At 49.8% G+C, this 23,355-nt stretch overlaps 1 protein-coding gene across 6 annotated transcripts in view; it reads left to right on the forward strand.

Annotated features, from left to right (window-relative positions):
- Nucleotides 1-23,355, forward strand: part of DUSP11 (dual specificity phosphatase 11) — a 494,978-nt gene that overhangs the window by 416,836 nt on the left and 54,787 nt on the right. For all 6 annotated transcript variants that reach the window (XM_069618930.1, XM_069618928.1, XM_069618926.1 and 3 more), the window contains 2 exons: nucleotides 7,288-7,398; nucleotides 7,908-7,943. In XM_069618930.1, the coding sequence (XP_069475031.1) occupies nucleotides 7,288-7,398; nucleotides 7,908-7,943 (147 nt within the window). The remainder of the gene's footprint in view (nucleotides 1-7,287; nucleotides 7,399-7,907; nucleotides 7,944-23,355) is intronic.

Genomic DNA, 23,355 nt, shown 5'->3' on the forward strand with positions numbered 1-23,355 from the left:
ATCTTCTTTTCATCTTAATGAGGAAATTGTGCTACCGGCATGTTTTCCCAATCCAAAGTCGGAGGCAGAAAAGGTCTTGCACTGTTTGGACATGAGGAGGACCTTGAAGTTCTGTCTGGACAGGACTAAGTGTTTTTACAAGTCGGACCCATTGTTTGTCACATTTGGTGGTTCAAAGTCAGGATATCAGGCTTCAAAGGCCTCTTTAGCAAGGTGGATGGTAGCGGACGTTCAGTAGGCCTAAAAAGGGCAAAACAAGAAATTACTGGAAAAACTTCACACCCATGTGGTCGGGGCTAAGGCCACCATGGTGGTGTTCCAAAGACATGTGCCCTGTCGGATCATCAGCAAGGCGGAAACATGGGCTACACTCTCTGCAAGCATTATTGTCTAGACAGCAGTGCATGCTCTGACACGGCATTCAGGCAAGCAGTGCTGAAGAATCTGTTCTCTCGTCTATAGACATCTCACCTCCCTTAGGGCTATGTGAGGAAGGCATGGTATCGAGCAATAGTCACACACAATGGATACAAGTTTTAAAAACCTTTTATTTAATATTTTAGTTGGGTTGGTAGAATTCCTAACTGGCCGTAACTCTAAAATGGGAGTTATGCTGACCATTAACCAAATAACAAATACGTCTACGTCAGTCTGGTCAAAATAAAAAGGCCCTTTACTAAGAAAACCTAACCTTGCCCTCCTTCTCAAAAATGACATGATGTGTTAAGGGAATACAAAAGGAAAATAGTGTCTCAAAAAGAAATGTCAGAATGACTTCAGTATCGACTCCCTTCCCCAGGTTTAACTGCACGGGGTCTAGAGTCTCCTATAAAGCAAAGGATACGTGGATGGCACAATTTCTATCAGTCTTGCACACTTCGGCGTACTATTACATTTCAACAGTTCAATCTTGGGCTTCCATCGTCAGGTAGTTCAATCGCCTCCTTTTGGCTTTGCCCGCCTTGAATGTTCAGTTCACATTCACTTTCTCAATTTCTCACGGTTATGCACAGGCTCCCCTCTGCCGTGCTCAAGCCTGCCTCTCCCCATATTTTAACTAAATTATCTTGTCACTGTTGAAGACTTTCGAAACTGCAAGGAATTCACATAGACCTCTACATGACCACTTCGAACACTTTCAACAATCCTTCAGTTCAGTCTTCTCTTGCAGCAGCAATGCCTCTTGATACTTGTAGTTCTTATTCTCTTTAGCTTACCTTCAATGCCTTTTCCTTGGCATATTCACAGTTCACATATTTCACTTTTCTCTTATTCAACTTTCTTTATTTATCGCAGTCACTTTCTTTCCTTTGAACTCTACTGTAATATCTTTCAAAACTCCATTTGTTTCACAGAGACTTTCGAATGTGCGACTTCACCTTGCAGAACCACCCTGTTACTTTGTATTCTTTCAAAAATTGTTCTCTGCATTTGTATTTTCTCTGCACACATTACAATCTCTTTCCCTTTAACATCAACCAGACTTTTGTTCCCTTCGATAACTCACTGGTCACGTTAATTGGATTTCTTTTATCTTGTCCTTTCAACAGTTCACCTCCCTTATATCACAATTTATTAGAGTTTCTTGTGTCTAGGCCCTCCTGGGCATATGGCATCTCATTTCACCATTTCTCATATGTTGATCCCACTTTGTCTGCTCCTCTCGGCAGCACTTTTTCCTTTCCTTTCTGGAGACTTCAAATAATTTGTGTTTCACTTTCGTACCGCTTGTACGTGTTCTTTTATTTCACACTCGCACCGGGTTTCTTTGAGCTTTGAAACTCACTGGTCGCCGTGTTTGTTCAGAGAAGCTCCGCTTCATTAAGCTGTGTGGTCGGGGGTCTCCTCTCTGCCCTCCGTGACACCTGGGCTTCAGCTCACACCCAGGGAAACGGGCACTCACTCTTGGCTGTGAGCACAAGTCGGAAAACCTGCTAGGGTTTGCAGGTCAGGCTCCCTGGAGACACTGCTCCCTCGCTACTTCTGGTCCCTCAAACAATGGGACAGCGTCCTCCCGTTCCTTTCTTCACAGGATATTGCTGGGCTTTTCCTCCAAGTTCTCTGCATTCTGCTTCCAAAGACTTATTCCAAGTGTGGATTCTGGCTACACCTTTTATACTTGGTAGGAAAGTCAATTGAAGTCAGGAGTGTGTAGTAGTTGCCTAGCCCTGCCTGACTCTGTCTGACTCCATTAGTGGGACATTGCTGTTCCCTAAAAAGGTGGTTGCCCTTATTTTTCCCATGTTGTCTATAGGGGTAATCTGTATGCTTCTTGGTTGTTTCTTCATCCAAGTACATGAGTAACTCAAATGTGAACGGGAATTATGGGAATTGTAGTGTTCCCTAGGGATTGTGGGTAATCCACCGTCAGAAAAAGGGGAATAATCCCACTTCTTTAAATAACGGGGCAATACGTTTAATTCCCTTTTTCCTGTTCTCGTATGCCTCCTTTTTATCTTGATACATGTTGTAATTGGGGAGGGGCTAACAGGAAAGCAGTCACAGTAGCTCATGAAGGCAGAGGGAATGTCGGGTAGGGGAAAGGGGGATACCATGTCTCGCCCTCCGGCTCCACCTCAATCCCTGAGGACTCCACCTCAATCCCGGAGGACTCCACCCAGGTGATCCTCCCTCACTTGTCCACCCCCATGGTCTGGATCAAACTGCAATGGCTGTCCCCTGGCCACCTGAGAAGAGGATCCCCCGGGAATAGGTAGGGAAAAGCCCTTGGGTTTTTCACAGCAACTAATCGGTGGTAATCGCTCATACAGTATGGAGGAAAGGGGACGGGACGTAGGAATAATTACAAGTTGCGCACTATAGTGACTAACATACTCCTAATCCATAGTCCTCTTTCTGCCATACAACCCTCCATCCTTCCCCCCCTAAAAAGAACTTAGGCAGTATTAATCTGGCCGACACGTAAAAGTAGACTGAGGTGTGGAACCAGAGGGCAGAGTCAGGGGAGCGCATTCTCCTGTTACCACGCCTCCGCGTGCAGCTAAACTTAAATGGAAAGGTTTTTTTGTGTGAAAAGTGTTCTGTTCCTGTCCCTAGCGAGGGATGCTCATGCAGTATGGAGGAAAGGGGACTATGAACTAGGCGTACGTTGGTCACTTCGGGGAGTAACTTATAATTGTTCTCACAAATTGCCATTTTATTAAATAAAAAGGGGTCAGACAAATGCCCATCTTTCACTAGCATAACAAGGAGATCCATACCTAACAAACTAAGACTAAAGAAAAATGAACTAACGTCCAAAAAGTATCCGACCCTCACACGAATATACACAAAAGAATTATACAGGAATTGTTTTGCTGTTTTAAACTCCACAAAATAACACACATAAATGAAAACTCAAAAGTTATAAACATGAATCCTTGTGACCAAGGTTGGATTCCCTTTCCCTGGATCAATTCAGGATTTTCTGAAACAAAGTGTATTTTCCAGAAAGTTCTGTTCAATAGCGAAGATCCACTCAATGTAGGATATAAAGTCTTTTCTATTCATCATATCCTTTCACTTGGCTATCAGGCTTCCAAATGTTTGATCACACTTCAAAACAGTTGTTAACGTTTCCACAACCTCCGGTTTGGTAAACCAAAAGACTTTTTCTCCTAACCTAAATACAGAAATCAAATGCAAGTGTTCTTTTATCAAAAGGCCAATCATTTGTTGTAACATCATACTTCTTCTTATCATACTTCTTCTTTCTAAGTAACACTTTAGTCAGCATGGCAAAACAAGATGATGGATTTGACACTTCTTTTCCACCACGACCTTTCGCCTGTAAGGAATAACTACAGTTTGTCCCTGCCGTGATTAAACTCCTACTACTACAATTTGTACTCTATGGTAAGGCTTGTTCCAAACTCTCCACACTAAAATCATCAACTGGGAAATTTGAACCAACAACTGCTTCTCTTTTCAGTCTTTTAACTTTTAGCACAATTGGCTTAAATGTTCTTCCAGATGGATATTTCACAAAAGGATCATTTAAAAAAAAAAAAAAAATTTAAAATTATTTTTTTACTTGATTTAACTGTTACAGTTTTTACAAGAGGATGATACACATTGTTCTTCAAATCCAAGTCCAAGTTGGCTGTTTCCCCACTTATTTTGTTGTCTAAGGAGTCAGGCTGTCACCAGAACTTATGTTTAGGTTCTGGAGGAATTGGGGGACTGCGATTACAGTTTTAGAATCTTTCCCACACATCGGCAGATTCCACCAGTGTTCTCCCCCCCCCCCTCCCAACATCGAGTGTTCTTAAACAGATGACCCATGTGTAGCGATCTTTTTATTGTCAGACCTGTACATGTTAGTGAAAGATGTCTTAGTGTCTCGATGGAGTCAGACTTGTCACAGAACCGGCAGGTGTTGCTTTCTGTCAAGCCTCTGATTGCAAGTATTTCCTTACGTTTTTAAGAGGTTGAGCCTGGCCATCAAGGATAATGATTCTCTTGTTGGTCTGTGTGCCTTAGGCAATGCAGGCTACAGTTCTTTCCCCTTGATCCCTTTTACAAGGAGGGCTTTGCCCCTCCGGTCTTTGATTTCTATCTGTACATCCTTTTGGCTGCTTGCAATGTGGTTTACAACTTTCTCCCTCTGGACGTCTCTTTCTATGAGTATTTTATCCAAATTGCCTTTGTATCACTCTGTCTTTGGCAATGTGGGTTACAATGTCCCCCTCTTTGAAAACCCTCCTTAGGAGAGTTGTGTCCAGTTTGCTTCATTATCACTTTTCTTTGGCTTTGGAAATGCGGATTACAATAGTCCCTTATTCAGAATCCCTCCTTAGGAGAGTTGCACCCACTTTGCCTTAATTCAATTGTTCGGTATTCAAAATAATGATCATTACCTAGCGGTCTCTGCCGGACCACCCCAGGGCCACCTGCTTCAGGCCAACTCACTGGTATACCCTGGCATCTCCTCCTGACTCGCCAGTATTGCTGTTTCACTTTTCGGGACCTCCTCTGCTTCTGACAGTTCCTGTCGGTTTGCCGCCACCCTCATTGACCTTCCATGGAGCTTTCGCAGCTCTGTGCACTCTGCAGTGGAAATTCAATACTGAAGTACTTCACTCTCAAACGGAGTGGCTGGCTTCAATACCCCTTCCCGTCCTCTTCATAGCCCAGGAGTCCTGACCTCTTTTACACAGCGTCCTGCTGCCACCACAATGGAAATTTCAGCTTCTGTTTCTCCTTGCTGATTCCTTCCCGCCTGCACCTGAAAGGCATTTAAATGTTTAAAGGTCCTCATGGGTTGGTCATTACAACTAGACCACTCACAACAGTTTACTACCTCTGGACCCCTCTTCCTTGTCTCAGTGCTACGATTCTTGTTTTTTCTTTCATTAATTAATCCAATCTGTTTGGGTGATTTTAGAGGATTTACACTTAAGGGTGGGCGGGTGTTTAAAGGAGTTGATGTTTTTCCCTTGGATCTGAGATCTAAACATAAGATAGAATCAGAACTGCTGGAAGTCGTAATATTCATTTCCTGATTCCCCCTGTGTACCATTTTTCAGGTTTGTTAAAAGGATCTTCATACTTGACACTTTGGGTAACTCTGGGAGAGGGATCATTAAAGTGACAACATGCCATTAGATATTTAGGCAATAGGCAAATCTCATCTTCGGGCTAGAATCAATACTGCGGCTCTCCTTGCCAAGTCACCACTTTCCCCTGACAGCCATCTCCTACCATGTGATCCTCCCTCTTCATACCACCCCGCGGTTAGGATCAGGTAGCGGCTGCCTTTCCCTGGACACCTGGGAGGAGACATTAGGCTGGGATTTTGTGATGACTTGGCAGGATTGATCACATACCTCTTTTGTATTAGTTACAAGTGTGAGGGACATAAGTAGGCATTTTGACACACAATAGTGGACTCTTTTCATTTACTTTGAGACACTGTCAGAATCCTTAGTTGTGGCAGCGAAACCTCTCTTAGAGTTAGGGTGAGAGGTGTCCTCTTTATTTTGATTAAATAAAGGTTTATGGCAACAATCGTGCCACCTGTGTGTCAGTCTCCTCCTTCTGCAGCCTTACACCATGAACAGCCAGTCTTGCCCCTAAGCTACTACCAAAACAAGTTCCTGCACAGGTTTAATGCCTGTTTGAACACTTATTCTACAAGGTAGCTTTTTTGTGACAATGACATCAATGCATGGGATGATATAACTACAAGCCTCATCAATTAACAAACCTATTGTCACTATTCACAAAGGTGTTGTTCACAACAGACCCAGGATTCTCCTTGAAATGCATATTCAAGCTTCATGTAAACCAATCCATTGAACTCGGTGTTCTTCCAAATGCCTGAATCGTGAGTGATAAGGTCACTGCATACACTGTAAATCCAAAGTACAGTCATGTTCTATATACAGATGACCAAAACAATATGGGAAAAAATTTAGTTAATAATTTCTTTTGAATTGGGTCAAGAAGTCTGTCCTGTCACCAAGGCCAGCATTGCCAGAAAGATTGTGTGGTGCATTCAAGAATGCTACTCGCTAGCACAAAGAAAATCTTTATGCTTCTCCCAGAGCACATTATACCAGGGGAACAGTTGTAACTCCAGCAGGTTGTCGCACATGCCACTAGATACCATCTGCTAGACTGCAACTGGCACATGTAGCGTTTTGTCAGCTTTGAAGTCGGTCAGGCAGCCACCATCATGTATTACTCGCTAATTTATGCATAGCAGACAAATCAAAACAGATTTGCATGCCCAAGAAGACGAACATTATTTACTCATTAATCGTATTTCTGGTTCATGTATCGGTTTAGAATTACATACACTAACCCAACCTCCTCATTGTTAGGAACACATACAACACAATGCTAAGCACCTAACTATGCTCTCACTTCCTTCTTGAAAAATCACAATCTAATGGTTTAGGCACTAAGGGGCATAATGGGTATCTGCACATGTAGAGTAGGGATAGTATGACGGCAACACCCCTGTCGATGCCTAATTTTACTTTGGAAATGAACCATTTCTAATACTCCAGACCTACCATTAGATCCCTACTGGGTAATTAATGTGTGTATCCAGAAGAAGCATATAAAAAGTAAACAAATGTGTCACACAGTTACCCTTTTTATCCTCTTGTATCTGATGGGCCGTTTTGAGGAAATCCAACACTACCTATGGATTTATGGCAGGTTTCATTCTGGGCTATGGGCACACTTGGGGAACATCCTGTTCTTAAAAATTAGCCCTCTTCAGTTGTACATGTTGCCTTTGTGCTCAACAAAAGTCATCCTCCTCTGTTTTTCTAGTGACCTGGACCACAAAAGGACTGGAGACACTGTACACAGAGTTCAAGAGTGTGTCAGAAATGGCATTCCCTCCAAAAGAGCAGCCTGCGGCCACCAGGACCAGCCACCATGGTAAAACCTCTTTGTGAAAATCACTTTGCTGGCTATGTCTCCAGTATGGCCCATAGGCAGCTGCGACCCTGGAATCCCCACAAATAGATTGTATATGGATCAAAGGGTTTTTGAATTACATAGACTTTAACTTTTTAATGCAACATTTGCAAAATGCACATTTGAAAGATCAAAAATCCATATATGTAAAGCTCTTCATGCATAATCATTTGAAAATATGAATAAGATTCAGTATTATCCTGTAACTTGTATCTTGTACTCTAAACAAAATTCAGGAAAAAAATTGAATTGAAATGCAGAGATTCTCAATTGATATTTGGAAAGTCACCATGTTGAAATTGTATCTATAGTAGAAAGCATGATGTGGTTGGTGATCTAAGCGTTTAAAAACGGTTTGGTGTGGGTCGAGTTTCTTTTTTATTTTGCCAAGACCAACCTTTAAAGATAAGTTATTTATGTGAAGTTTGGCATTAAATAATGTAGTCATTTTTTTCTTGCCTTGATTTTAGGTTTGCACCAGCTTGGCAGCATCAGGGGCCACAGAGGTAAGGGCAACTTTATACACACTACAGACTATACTGCTCCTAGAGATTAGAGCCAGGTCTGTGATCTCTACGAACATGTTCAACCCCCAGCTGCTGCTCTCATCAAACCTGGACGTTCTTTCATCAAGGCAGAAGAAGGGTTGGCTGTAATTCTGGTAAGCCTTGCCTACCAGTTGCCCAACACACCAGACCATCAGCTATATTCCTTGCAGCATTGTCTTTTTACTGCTGCTTTCTATCTCCTTTTTATCATCATACAAAGGGATTACCACAAATATCCCCAAAATGGGCTGTATGTACAGATGTCAAGATGCTGTCTGCACCTTCACGCCACCCCTCCTTCAAAGGCAAGCATTATGTGCTTTTATGGATATTATGAGAAATTGAAGGTTGCATATGAAGCTAATGGGGATTGAGTTTCAGTGAGATGTTTGCAATAGTAAGTAAAGTAGTGAGAAGCAAAAACTGGAGCACAGTGCAGGAAACTGGTGGACATTATAATGAGCTATAATGGCTGAGGAGGACTTTTGGTTGCAGACCTTTCAAGCTGGCACCATTCACCATGTTTGGGAGATTTTTGCACAACCCTCAAAGGCCTGTGTAACCAGCTAACCGGTCTCGGGAGGATAGCTCTGGGGCAACGCACTAGTCTTGGAAGCAAGATGACGCGGAGTAACACAGGAACCTGTGGGTATTAAGCATGTTTATAAATAACCAATTACAACCTAAAGGTAGGCTTGTGTTCCAACTTATAAGGTAAACTAAACCACTCTACAGTAGGTAGGTGTGGCAGATCAGTCGGGCTGAATTCCAGGATGGAGGAGGGCTAATAGTGAAGTACAGTTAGTCCACAGTTAACCAAAGAACACCACCCCACACTGGTATATTGATATTATACACTTTAATAAAAGATTACACATAGAATATCCATCTGGTAAAAATAAGTATATGTGAAACAGAACTGCATGTCGTACAAAAACTGTAATGGTCCGTTAAGACCTAACCCACTCTACCCTAAAATGTTAGTCTGCCATCAGGTGACCGGCACAGTGCAAACAGGCTAAGTTGGGGGGGTGGGGGATTGTAATCTCAGAGTAGTATATTCAGAGACCCATGTGCCAACTCAAAAACAAGTGGCTTTTTTCATAGCCCTGAACACACAGCAGGGTACATCATTCAAATGCACACCTTATAGTAAATGTATGACCTAGAGAAGGAAACTGGGAGAACACCTCAGAACCCAAAGCCGCAGGCCACCAAAATCCAGAATACATTCAGGCTGATCCTACCAACACATTACACTCCTAGGGAAAATAGTTACTGTAATACTTTGCAGTTATATATGATAGCCAAGCATTTCTCATTGACAAGAGTGTATTCTCGAGCATGGGGTCTGGCATGGATCCAACTGCTCGCGAATATTCCCTATCGTCACTTAAAAACTGTATTTCTCCTCTAAACCAATCACTGTCCTCTGAGTCATACTGCCCCCATCCAATGAGCATCCTCTCCCTAAGCCCCTCCTCTGGCAGCCATCTTCAGATTTTTACTGCACGCTTCAGTGTTGGGAGTCCTTGAGTTTGCTCTCTGAGCTATTAGAATGTTTTTTTTTGTGTTTCTGTTTCAAAGAAGCCTGTGTGCTCTTCATCTGCCGCCAGTGGGGACCTATTGGCGAATTTCCACACATCCATCAAAGATTCTACAAGGCCTCTTGGGCCTACTTTGCGCCCTCCGACCATGAGGGAGAAGGAGGAGGGGAAGGTCCATCTTCAGGCCCTGCACCAAATGCAGGCTACGGAATGTGTTTGTGGAGGACAAGCACCTGCAATGCCTCTACTGCCTGCACCTGGACTACAAGGAAGTAGCGGGCGAGATATGCCTCGGTTTCTCCAAGAAAACGACAAAGGACAGGCATAGCAGTAAGCTGGCAGCATGGCTTAACGCCATGGCCTCTGTCCCGTGCTCCGAACTGGGTCATGCCTCGCCCAGGACTGGCCGATCCGTGGACTGGTCTTCTTAGTCCTTTGGGGGTGCCTCATCCGTGGGGGCCCAAGATAAGGCCAAGAGCCGCACGTCTGATTCCACCGGGTTCGTCATTGAAGCGTGTCACAAAGAGGATAGGGCATAATCGGCATCACCTTATTACCAGCCTACCGTCGAGCTCCTCTTCAAAGAGGAAGTCATTGACCCCGGCTAAACTATGTGATAAATCGGAGAAGCGGCGGATGGAGGAGAAGAAAGGCGCACAGGCAAGCGCAGGCAAAAACCTTGTTGGCAGCTCCATAAATGACCACTACTACCATGGCAGCTACGGGCGCTGATCCTACAAGGGTAGCTCTCATGGCTCAGAGTGTGTCCCTGACCCCAAGGCACGACCCCGCCGCAGTGACTTTGGCAAAGTCTGCAGGTATGCCAGAAGGGGTGAAACTCGCCCAGCACCCGGTTCAATACCCTCAGGGGGTGGGGGAGAGAGGGTGTCGAGGAGGCCCCCGAAACAGCCCTCCCAGGCCGTCGCCCAAACCATGGAGGTGTCGTCCACAGATGACGAAGATCAAGAGTCCTTACATAAGGTCCACAAGGACATTGAAGAAGACTACTGCGCAGGGCCTAGTGTTCCTGTTCTGCCTTCTCAGCCGAGGGACTTTTCCTTGGATATTCTTTTGACTCTACACACCTTGGTGTCAGAGATCCAGATGAGAATGCCGGTTCCGGTACCTGTGGTCACAGAGGCCCCCGATCAGCCTCTAGCAAAAAGGAAGCGTCATCCGGTGCCCCATTTCAACCTCCTTCACCACGTCGGGCCCCCTCTACCCCCTCAGAACCAGACACCGGTACTGGAACGGATACGGCCACGACGGATGACGAAGACCTTGTTGCAGCGGACAGTGAATTGCCACATTTGGATGCTCCACGTGGGTGTCCCCACTGGATGAGGTGGGTTTGTTCCACTCCATGATCGCCAGGGCCCCCGAGCTTGCCAGAGGAAACCAAAAAGGAGGGCTTCTTGTGAAGAGGAAGTGCCAAGTATCAGCCGCATCCCCTTTGAAGTGCCAGAAACATTCGCGCCAAAATATGTGACGTATGAAGAACAGATAAACCAGCAGAGAGCCACAGTTGGGCTCTGCCCAGTGCCTATCGGAAGAACAGCACCTATTAAAGTACCGACACCTAAGCAAACCTGGACAGCAAGGTACCCACTGAGAAATCCATAACTACAGACATAACAAAGGGACGTTTGTCAGAATGAAATACCTGAAGAAGCCAAGAAGATACTAAAAGATGACTGGTGATGTCACGAGAGATCGGATGACACACAGAGAGGGTATTTGATGACCAAAGAATGCTGATGAAGAGACGAAATGCCATGGATTAAGTGACATCTTGGGCCTAGGGTGAAACAGTTGATTTCAAGATAAAGAAACTTATGCCATATGCACGATGAAGACATTAACCAGTTTAAACATGTACATACGCAGGGAACCGCAAGAAGCAAAGAAATTGTGAAAGTTTACTTATGCTTAATAGTAAAATAGATTGCGGCAAGCACCAACTATACATATCTACCTCCAAAAACACTTTATAGATGAGCGAAAATCCACTAGACACATGAGCACAATCAAATCGAGGTTACTAAAGGTCTCAAGAGGATAGGGCCTCAGCTAACAATTCAAGAATTAAAGACGGAGAGAAATCCTGCTGAAGCTAACCATGCAAGGAAGCCAAAGTCGTGCCAGACTGGAATAGACTAGCAATGTTTACAATTTAAGAGAAGAATAAACAGTCTCCTTTTCAGCAAGGTCGAGATAAGCCGCAGATGGTAAATGACTGACAGAAGTAAATAAAATACACAAAATTGCACGAAGATGAGGCCTATTTCATGGTGTCCTAGTCACGTGGCAAGGCAGGCCGAAAGGAATGAGACTTTCACACCTACGCATGGAGCCTTATCGTACCTATCCTCAACTTTCTCAGACCAAGAGGCAGACTCCAGGCCAACTACAAGGCAGTAATTGACACACGGCCACTAAGGTGATGAATGGCTGTAACATAAATTGGAGGGAAGCTGGGGTACAGACTTGCTCCCTGCACCTGGCCTCATTATTCTGCATGCTGCTAAGCGCAAGTGGAAAAGTATGTGTGGGTTCAATGCCAACCCAATCATAGTGGATCATGTAATCTAGGGTCCTATGGAGAGTAGAGCCAATAGAACGTTGTACCTTTTGACGTTTACAGTGGCCAGTTTGAAGGAAGGTCTTAGTTGCCCCACCTGACGTTATCCAATCCCCTCTCCCCGTTACCATACGCAGATATAGTACCTATATTAAAGTTACCTTCCTATAACCAATCGAGTTGCATGTTAGGTTTTTAAGATTACATGTCATTGATGACGAGTTTTTGGTATAAATGATGTTTTCTGGAATTAGTTGGAGTTGAAGCGAGAAGGAAGATCGAGCGTTTGCTGATGTTCATTGAACTCCCTGTTTTCTGTACTTGTCATTAAACGGACTCCCTTTGCCAAACTATTGAGTTGTCGTTACTATTTGATGCGAGAGTATGAATCTGCATCCCCATCTGTCTCGCAGGTGCTGCTGCTCATCTTAAAGGGCTGTTTGGAGATCCCATGTCTTATGGACCGGTTGGGGTCCATCCAGTTCACTTGTATCAAAGGCGCAATGCCAAGAGGAAAACGATCATGGCAGTGCCTTTTCTGGACTATATTTGGGAGGAGGACCTGGCTCTGATGAACACTTGCACGGCTCCAGCCAACGGGATAGCTTGGAGAGGAAATATAGGGTGCCAGATTCTGCACCCAGGGGCTTTTGAGGTCGCAGCCATTGGCGGATTTATTGGTGTCGACGGCCGCACGGAAACAGTCGGCAAACACATTTTCAGTCCCTCCAGACAGCGATGGGGAAAAGGAGGGATGCCATGGGAAAGAAGGTGATTTACATCGCAGCGTCCACCATCAAGGTGGCCTACGCACTGGCGATCCTGGCCAGGGATGACTAGGAATTGTGGCACAAGCTGGGACCGATCCTGGAGTTCCTTCCTGACAATAAGATGATGGAGGCCATCGCTCTCTTTCAGGAAGGGAAAGTGGCGACGTATCACGCCATCACAGTGGCATTGGACAGAGGGTTTCCGGCAAATGGGGGAACAGTGTCTGCCTTCATCAACAAGGTTGGATGAAAGCCACTCATTTCTGCCAGGAGATCCAAGCGAAGGTGCTGGACATGCTCTTCAACTGAGAGAATCTGTTTGGGAAGGCCGTCGACGAGTCCCTCCAGGCCATCAAGGCGGATACGGAGACAGCCCGTTCCCTGGACATTCTCCAGCAGCACCACTCCTTTTTTTGCCCCTCCAGGTGCAAGTCGAGCAGGTCTTCAAAAGGGTTTGCCACGTCATACCGACATTCTACCATATCCTCAAAGCAAGAAGCCTGCGGAAGTCGCTCCCAGGCCTATGGTAGCAGAGGACACCGTTGCCCGCAGGGCAGGGCAGGACGCCGGTGCCGAAGCAAGCCTGAACTGACCAGGACGCTGGGCTCCCACTTGTGCACCCCGGTGGGAGACCGGCTGACTAGGTTTGTCATCGAGTGGGAAAAGATCACCACCGACAGATGGGTGCTGGACCCTCTTGCCCAAGGACATACCCTGGAGTTTCAACACAAGAGCCCGCAGACCCCTCTGGTTCCCCGTCAGGAGCAGCACATCCCTCAGCTTCTGGAAGAAGTACGAGCCATTCTGCGAAAAGGGGCGATAGAGCTGGTTCCCCAACGACTGTGTCTCCGGAGTCTATTCCAGATACTTTCTAGTGAGAAAGAAGACAGGGGACTGGGGGCCTATCGTAGACTTGCAACCTCTGAAAAAAATACCTGAAGTCCCAAAAGTTCAGGATGGTCATGTTGAAACACATGCTCAGCCAACTGGATAAAGGAATCTTCTTGACGTCGTTGGACCTGGGGGACGCCCATTTCCACATCCCCATTCACAAGAAACATCAGAAGTTTCTATGTTTCGTGGTACATGGACAGCACTACCAGTTCAATGCCCTACCTTTCGGCTTGAAGTCAGCCCCCAGAGTGGTCACGAAATGCCTCACTCCAGTGGCGCTCCATCCTCATCTACAGGGCGTACACGTATACCCGTACATGGACGACTGGCTGATACGCACACACTTGCGGGAGCTGACCGACGGACACACAAATATGCTAAGAAGAGGAGAGACCCTATGCCTCCATGCCAACCGTCGCTGTCCCACCCGCCCTCCTAGGGGGACGGACACAGCGACAACGGATACGGACGATGATGCAGGACTGGGAGAACCTGCGTTGCCGACGCCGAGAGCCTCTCCACCGGATGAAGTGGAATCTTTCAATTCTATGATTACCCGGGCGTCAAAGCTTTTTCAGCTGACCCCGGAGGAGAAGGAGGGCTTCCTGTACCAACGCCGGAAGGCAAAGAGGAAGCTTCAGCACCAGTGAACAGAGACCGGCTTGAGAAAAAGTACCGGGTGCTGGAGTCTGCGCCCAAGTGCCTGCAGTCTCAACCATCGCCGGGCTAGTTGGTCTTGGCGGCCGCCATGAAGAAGTCGTCCAATTCATCGTCTTCTTCATCTGTACCCCCAGGCAACGAGGGGAACAAATTGGATTCCATGGGTAGATCTACTAAGCGGCGACGACGTTGAAAGCGGCCAACGCCTTTGCGATCGTGGTCGGATTCGGCCAGCAGCTTTGGTTCAAGATGGCTCCTCTCCTGGATTTCCTCCCTGATGACATGTGGTTCGAGGCATTGGAGATCCTCCAGGAAGGCGAGGTGGCGTTGGACCACGCCATCACGGTGGCATTGGACATTGCAGACAGGGGTTTCCGCCAGATGGGCAACAGGGTTTGCCTTTGTCGTCGGGGCTGGCTCAAAGCCACAAGCTTCAGGCAGGAGATCCAGACGAGGGTCCTGGACATGCCGTTCAACAGACAACCTGTTCGGGAAGGCTGTCGATGAATCCCTCCAGCCCATCAAGACCGACACGGAAGACAGCCGAGCCTTGGGCACTCTGCAGCAACACCGGCCGTCCTTTAGTTCATGCGGAGGGAAGTCTAGCAGATCATCAAAGGGTTTCGGCAGGGGCTCATCCTCTGACCGCCAACCCTCCCACTCCTCGACCCAGGAAGCCAACAGGGGTTGCTCCAAGGCCTTTGGAGGTGGCCGCCATCGTCAAGGCTCACAGGGCGGCACACCGACTGCCAAGCAGGACTGAACCAGCCAAGGCGGCGGGGGGGGGGGGGGGGGGGAGTTCCCACTGCTGCACCCCGGTGGGAGACCGGCTGGCAAACTTCATCAGCGTGTGGGAAACCATCTCCACCGACCTATGGGTGCTGGACGATCTTGCCCACGGACACACCTTAAGAGTTTCAATGAGTGTCCTCGAATACCACCAGTGGCCGGACAGGAGCAACACATCACTCAGCTGCTGCTGGAGGTTCGGCCGTGTTAAGGAAAGGCGTGATAGAGCTGGTTCCAAAGCGACTCAAGGGCTCCAGAGTTTACTCAAGGTACTTTCTCGTAAGAAAAAAGACCGGGGGATGGAGGCCCATTCTCAACCTACGACGACTAAACAAGTACATACAGTACATAAAGTCCAAAAAGTTCAGGATGGTCACTCTGCAGCATGTGCTCGGCCAGCTGGAAGAGGGAGACTTTGTCGTTGTTGGATCTAGAGGACACTTACTTCCACGTCGCCATACACAAAGGACACAGCAGGTTTCTGCGCTTCGTCGTTCAATGGAAGCATTACCAGTTCAAGGCTCTTCCTTTCGGACTGAAATCAGTGCCCAGAGTCTTCAAGTGCCTGGCTCCGGTGGCTGCCCATGTACGACTGGAAAGGATCCATGCCAGATCAAGGGACATTGCAGTTGACCACATGGTGAAGACCATCCGCCTGCTGACGGAACTGGGGTTCTCTGTGAATTATGCAAAGTCCTGCTTGACTCCATCGCAGGACGCGCTGTTCCTAGGATCCAGACTCAACAGTATCCTGCCTGGCGTCACCATTGGAGGAAAGGATATCGGCCATGCTAGGCAAAACGGCTGTTCTCCAGCATGGGGTCTGGCATGGATTCACATGCTCATGAATATTCCCTGTCGTCAGGCTGGGAATCCTCGGTAGCATGGGTCTGGCATGGATTCACATGCTCATGAATATTCCCCGTCGTCAGGCTGGGAATCCTTGGTAAAGAAAAAACCGGTTTCAGTTTCGTTTCTGATCTGTCTTTCGTAGTAATAACCAATCACTGGTCTCTGCGTCATACTGACCACAGCCAATGACTGCCCTCTACCTAAGCACCGCCTCTGGCAGCCATCTTCAGATTTTTACCGCACGTTCATGTGTTGGGATCCTCGTGCTATTGCTCTCGAGCGTTAGTGCTATTTTTCGCGCTTTTTCACAAAAAACTTCGATTCTTTCGGTCAAAAGAGCCTCAAGCTCCACCGATCCTACATCCGATCAACGGGGACCCGTGTCGGATTCATCTGTGCCCCTCAAGGGTGAAGATTTCGTCGAGCTACGCTTCGGAGGACTCCAGAAGCTTCTCAGGCCCGGTCTCGGAGATGGCCCAGGAGAAGGGAAGCTCGACGCCCGGAAAGCTGTTCAGGGTCTGCCCTGGATGCCAGCTGCAGAACGTCTTCAAGGAGGACGAACACTCTTTCTGCCTTTACTGCCTTCATGAGGACAAGACGCACGTGGAGAAGGACTGTGCGTTTTGCGGCAACATGTCGGAACGGACCATGAAGGACCGCCATCAACGTCTCGCCAACTGGCTGGAGGGTAAGAGCCCGTCTGGCGAGAAGAAGAAGAAATCCGAGCGGTCTTCTAAGACCTTTGAGGGCGCCCCGGCGACGGGGGCCCAACATAAGGCCAAGCACCGCGAGTCCGCTGGCACCGGGAGCGCCGAACGGTCGGGCTCTACGGGCGCCAGGCAGGGCGCACCCTCCCCGGCACCATCAACCACGAGCCAACGCTCTGGGTCGGGTAAGAGGAAGGCCGAGCACCCGGCGAAGCTCCTGGAGAGGCCCCGGTCGAGCTCTAAGGCAGAGGAGGAGCGTGGCAGTGCCCCCTCCCTCAAGGATAAGGCGGTGAGCGCACCTAAGGTGGTGAAGGCCTTGATCCATCCGACCAAGCCCTCTATCGAAACGGTCGCGGCGGCCCTGGCTCAGCCTGTGGTGGCTACACCAGTGGTGGCGACCTCAGGGCCCAGAATCTCCCTGCCTCCGCGGAGGGAGTCTTCCTTTGTGCCCATCGATAGGACCCCCGTGAAACCCTCCGTGGGGAAGAAGAAGGGGGGGCAGGGCGTCGTCGTAGATTCGGCCTCAACCTCAGAAGAGGAGCTGATCGAGGTCTTAAGCCACGGCCTAGGCGTGGAAGAAGGCCAGCCCGTCGGAATGGACCCCGACGCAGGTGACGACGACATCGTCGAGGATACCGACGGGGCCCCTGCTCGCCCGTCGGATTCCCCTCTGCCAGCGCCGCAAGACAACTCGGCGGCCATTTTGTTGGCCATACAGTCCTTATGCTCCGAGATAAGGACGAGGCTACCGTTACCGGCGGAGGAACCTCTCCCGTCGGGGGATCCAGAACCGGGACCTTCTGGTGTTCCCCCCCACCAAGAAAAGAAGGATCCATCCACCACCTCCTTTTCAACCGTCGCGCCCCGTCCAGCCCTCCTCCCCGTCCACCCGAGGGGATGATACGGGGACTGACACGGCAGCGACGGGTACGGACGACGAGGCATACGACGAGGATTTTCCGTTGTCGCCTCCCACCAGGGCTTCTCCGCCCGACGAGATCGGATCTTTCCACTCCATGATCTCCAGGGCTTCCGAGCTTTTCCAACTCTGCCCTGAGGAGAAGAAAAAGGAAGGCTTCCTTTATCAGCAGCGCGAGGCCAAGAGGAATACGGTCCTCGCAGTGCCTCTGTTGGACGACATTTGGGATGAGGGCCTTTCCCTCCTCAAGAACCCTTCCACGACGCCAGCTAGAAGAGACCGGTACGAGAAAAAGTACCGGGTCCCGGACACGGCCCCCCTATGCCTCCGGGCGCAGCCTACCCCGGACTCCGTCGTCTCCGCGGCAGCCAGGAAGAAAGCGGGGGGGGGGTGCGGCCTCCACATCGACTTCCCCGCCGGACGGCGAGGGAAAGAAATTGGATGCTATGGGACGTAGAGTCATCTCGTCGGCAGCGACGACGATTAAAGCGGCCAACGCCTTGGCTATCGTGGCCCGCTACGACAGGGAGCTCTGGTACAAGATAGCTCCCCTGCTGGATTTTCTGCCGGACGACAAGAGGGCGGAGGCCCTTGAGATCCTGCAGGAAGGTGAGGTGGCGTCGGACCACGCCATCACCGTGGCGACGGACATCGCCGACACTGGGTTCCGCCAGCTGGGCAACGGCGTTTGCCTTCGACGTCGTGGATGGCTCAAAGCTACAGACTTTCGGCAGGACGTCCAGACCAGAGTCCTGGACATGCCCTTCGACGGGAACAACCTGTTTGGGAAGACAGTGGACGATTCCCTTCAGGCCATCAAGGCGGATACTGAGACGGCCAGGGCCCTTGGAGTCCTGCAGCAACGACGAACGCCCTTTCGGAGCGGCGGAGGCAAGGGCGCCTCCAAAGGTTCCGGCGGCGGTTTCGCTTCCTACCGTCAAGCGGCCCGCTCGTCGTCGCAAGAGGCCTACAGAGGACGAGGCAAGTCTAGCGGACCCCGCCGTCGTCGCCAAGGAGGTCAAGGCGGCAAGGCCGCGTCCAAGCAGGATTGAACCGGCCGTGGGGTCGGGCCCCCACCGAAGCACCCCGGTGGGAGGCCGGCTGGCGGGCTTAGTCAGCGTGTGGGAGTCCATCTCCACCGACCGTTGGGTGCTGGACGCCCTGGCCCGGGGCCACGCGCTCCAGTTTCAAAGAAGGTGCCCGCGCGTCCCCCCCGTGGCCAGGAAAGAACTTCACGTCCCTCAACTTCTCCTGGAGGTAAAGGCGATGCTCAGAAAGGGCGCCATCGAACCCGTCCCAAAGAGGCTTCGGGGCTCCGGAGTCTACTCGCGATACTTCCTCGTGAAGAAGAAGACGGGAGGATGGCGCCCCATCCTAGACCTGCGACGTCTGAACAAGTTCATCAAGGCGCAGAAGTTCCGGATGGTCACCCTCCAGCACGTCCTGGGTCAGCTGGAGGAAGGAGACTTCCTATCGTCGTTGGATTTGGAGGATGCCTACTTCCACATTCCCATCCTAAAGGGGCACCGAAAATTCCTCAGATTCGTGGTCCAAGGGCGTCATTACCAGTTCAAAGCCCTCCCCTTCGGACTACGGTCGGCACCCAGGGTATTCACCAAGTGCCTCGCACCGGTGGCGGCGCAGCTGCGCCGCGAGGGGATTCACGCCTACCCCTACCTGGACGACTGGCTCATCCGCGCCAAGACGAGGGAGCTCGCCGTGGTCCACACGGCAAGGACCGTCCAACTCCTCACGGACCTGGGATTCTCCGTGAACTACGCCAAATCCCACCTGGTGCCCGCGCAAGTCGCACTGTTTCTGGGAGCGAGGCTCGACACAGTGTCCCTTCTGGCCTCCCCGTCGGAGGAGAGGACCAGGACCATCTTGGGCAAGGTGCAACGGATGTTGGTGGCCGACGCGGCCAAGGTGAGGTCCATCAAGTCCCTCCTCGGGATGATGTCTTCCTGCATCTACCTCATTCCCATGTGCAGGCTCCGGATGCGCCCGTTGCAAGAATTCCTGGATGCGCGCTGGATCCAGACGACGGGCAGCTTCGAGGAAAGGATCAAGCTCGACGAGAGTTTCCGACGAGCGATACGGTGGTGGGGCACCCGCGCGCATCTGACGGCGGGCATGGACTTCCAGACCCCAGCCCACCAGGAGACTGTGACCACGGAGGCCTCCCTGGAAGGGTGGGGAGCGCACACCGAAAATCTGCACGCAAGGGGACTCTGGCTCCCGACGGAGAAGTCCCTGCATATCAACGTCCTGGAGCTCCGTGCAGTGTTTTGGGCCCTCAGGTCCTTCCTTCCGTCCCTCAAGGGCAAGGTGGTGAGGATCTTCACCGACAACACCACCACCATGTTTTACATCAGGAAACAGGGCGGAACCAGGTCCCCAGCGCTGTCCAAGGAGGCGCAGGACCTGTGGCATTGGGCCGTCGCCCAAGGGATTTTTCTGATACCGTTTCATCTGGCAGGGATAAAAAACACCATCGCCGACTCACTCAGCAGGGAGCTGCGCTCGTGCCACGAGTGGGAACTACGGCAGGATCTGGTGGATCGCCTCTTCCGACGGTGGGGCACACCCCAGATCGACCTGTTCGCGACGGCAACGAACACCAAGTGCCGGAGGTTCGCCAGCAGGTTTCCCCAGACGAGGAGCATGGGCGATGCTTTCTCGTTCCCCTGGGAGGGCCTGTTCCTCTACGCGTTCCCTCCCTTGCCTCTGCTAATCCGGCTCGTCAACCAGCTCAAGAGGTCACGGTGCAGGATGATCCTCGTCGCACCTGCGTGGCCGAGGCAGTTATGGTTCCCGGACCTTCTGGACTTGTCAGCGTCCCCGCCGATCAAGCTGCCGGCGGACGCGGATCTACTCTCCAGGGAAGGAGGCGCCATCCTCCACCACGACCCGAAGTCGCTGAACTTGCAGGCCTGGCTCCTGCAGCGCTAGAGTTTGGAGGATACGACATACCGGCCGATTGCAGAGAGGTTCTTGCAAAGGCCAGGGCGTCCTCGACTCTTAAATGCTACGGACACAAATGGAAGAGGTTCTCTGTCTGGTGCCACGCACAGAAGATTAACCCTCTACGGATTACGGCTCCCCAAGTACTGCCGTACCTGCTGACTCTGGCCAAAGCTGGTCTGGCACACGCGTCCATCAAGATTCATCTTGCTGCGATCTCCCGATACACCAGAACCACGGGGCGGACGTCCTTGTGGTCTCATCGTCTGGTGAAAGAGTTCATGAAGGGACTGTTCAGATCGTTCCCGCCGGTGAAGGCTCCGGCCCCGGCATGGGAGCTCAACGTGGTGCTGACCAAGCTCATGGGACCTCCGTTCGAGCCTCTGCACTCGGCCCCGTTGAAGTTTCTATCGTGGAAAACAGCTTTTCTTGTGGCCATCACCTCCGCACAACGAGTGGGAGAGATCCAGGCCCTTTCCTGCAAGGCCCCGTACTTGACTTTCCACGACACGAGGGTAGTGCTCAGGACGCACCCCTCCTTCATGCCCAAGGTGCCGTCGGACTTCCATCTCAACGAACCCTTGGTGTTGCCTGTGTTCTTCCCGTCGCCTTCGTCGCCGGCTGAGAGGACTTTGCACTCGCTGGATGTGGCTAGAGCGCTGAAGTTCTACGTAGACCGCACGAGGTGTTTTCGGAAGACGTCACAACTCTTTGTGAACTTTGGACCTGTCAATCAGGGGAAGGCTCTCTCGAAGGCTTCCATTTCCAGATGGCTCTCCGGCTGTATCATGTACTGTCATCGGTTGGCAAACCGACCGCTGCCTGGCCGTCCGAGAGCCCATTCCACCAGAGCGATCGCAGCTACCACGGCGTTCCTATCTGGTGTGCCCCTGCTGGACATATGCAGGGCTGCTACGTGGAGGTCGACGCACACCTTCACGAAATTCTACTGCGTCGACCGGGATTCCAGGGAGGAGTCCAGGGTCGGCCAAGCAGTGCTGCGCAACCTGTTCGCCTGAGGTGAGCCTGGTGAGGAGGTAAGATGCTTAATGTTGAGTTTATGTGATGCTTAATGTTGAGCCTTTGCCACCTCCCGTGGTTGTGCATGTGTGTACTGCTATGTATTCTTTATTCATGAGCATGTGAATCCATGCCAGACCCCATGCTGGAGAAGGAACAAGTTACTTACCTGTAACTGTTGTTCTCCAGCATGGGTCTGGCATGGATTCACATGCGAACCCTCCCGCCTACCCCTCTGCGGCTCTTCACTTGGTCATACTGCCACTTCACGTGCTTCCAAATCTGAAGATGGCTGCCAGAGGCGGTGCTTAGGTAGAGGGCAGTCATTGGCTGTGGTCAGTATGACGCAGAGACCAGTGATTGGTTATTACTACGAAAGACAGATCAGAAACGAAACTGATACTGGTTTTTTCTTTACCGAGGATTCCCAGCCTGACGACGGGGAATATTCATGAGCATGTGAATCCATGCCAGACCCATGCTACCGAGGATTCCCAGCCTGACGACGGGGAATATTCATGAGCATGTGAATCCATGCCAGACCCATGCTGGAGAACAACAGTTACAGGTAAGTAACTTGTTCCTTATTTTCTTTCTGGGTCTTTGTCATTTCAGATTCAAGTCCCTGACTATTCTGATCCTGTAAAGGAGGCTTGTTCTCACTGGGTGGTTTAGGGCTTCCAGAAGGGACTTTTTGCTAGCTACTACTGGAACCTGTCGTAATGAGTTATTCTTGATGGATAACCTTAGGGGCCCTTGTGGTCTGTGATGAGGCTTTTCATAGGCAGCCTTAACCACATTTTCCCATTGACTTTCATCGGGGTTGAATCCTACTGTGCTCCATCTCCTCTCGGGGTTGCTGGGTATCAAACCCGTTCCTAGAGCTCTTCTTTAGGGTCTCTTGTGGTGGTCTGTGGGGTTCTTTGCCACCAAATCTGCACCTGTTGCGTCAAACTGGGACTTTTGCATACCTTTTCTAAATACATGCAGATCGGTCTATTCACTTTTTCCCTTTGATTTCTATGGGGAACATTTTACTCACCTAAAACTCTTACAAAGTGATAAGTGTACTTACCTGCCCCGTGATAATTTCCCTGCATCCATCTTGGATCTGGTGAGTTTTAGGCCAACGGCTGAATTTGTTTTTAGTTTCAAGTAATATTCAATTCTTGTCCTCCACTACCATTTCTAGTGGCACTGTGTTTTTCTCTAGAAATGTGTTGTCCTGGTGCTATCAGCCTAAATATCAGCCTAAATGTATCTTTCCTCTGTTTTGAGTGTTTGAATTTCTCCCCTATGCCCTACAATGACGGTTAGGTGCGCATTTCCAATTACTATGTCCTACAGGTATTGGGTCACAGTGCCCTATGTTTTTTGCATCTGGGGTACCATAGATACTACGAATACTGTGTGCCTTAATGTTTGGTTCCCCTTTCTTCCAGCCCCATGTCACTATTTATAATGCGCTTGTCACCAAGTAATCAACCTACAACACGGTGTGGGAGTGGTTTGTGTCTAGTATGACAATTTACTTGTAATTTAATAAAGTTATATATTGTTTAGTATACCAGTGTGCTGTTTTTTTTTTTGTTATTTTGGATAGGTGTATGGACTATACCTCTGTGCAGCCTACTTCCTCTCCCTGAAGTTGAGCTGGACTGCTCTGC

The sequence above is a fragment of the Ambystoma mexicanum genome, chromosome 10, assembly GCF_040938575.1.
Source record: "Ambystoma mexicanum isolate Mex_15411 chromosome 10, UKY_AmexF1_1, whole genome shotgun sequence".
Classification (NCBI taxonomy): domain Eukaryota; kingdom Metazoa; phylum Chordata; class Amphibia; order Caudata; family Ambystomatidae; genus Ambystoma; species Ambystoma mexicanum.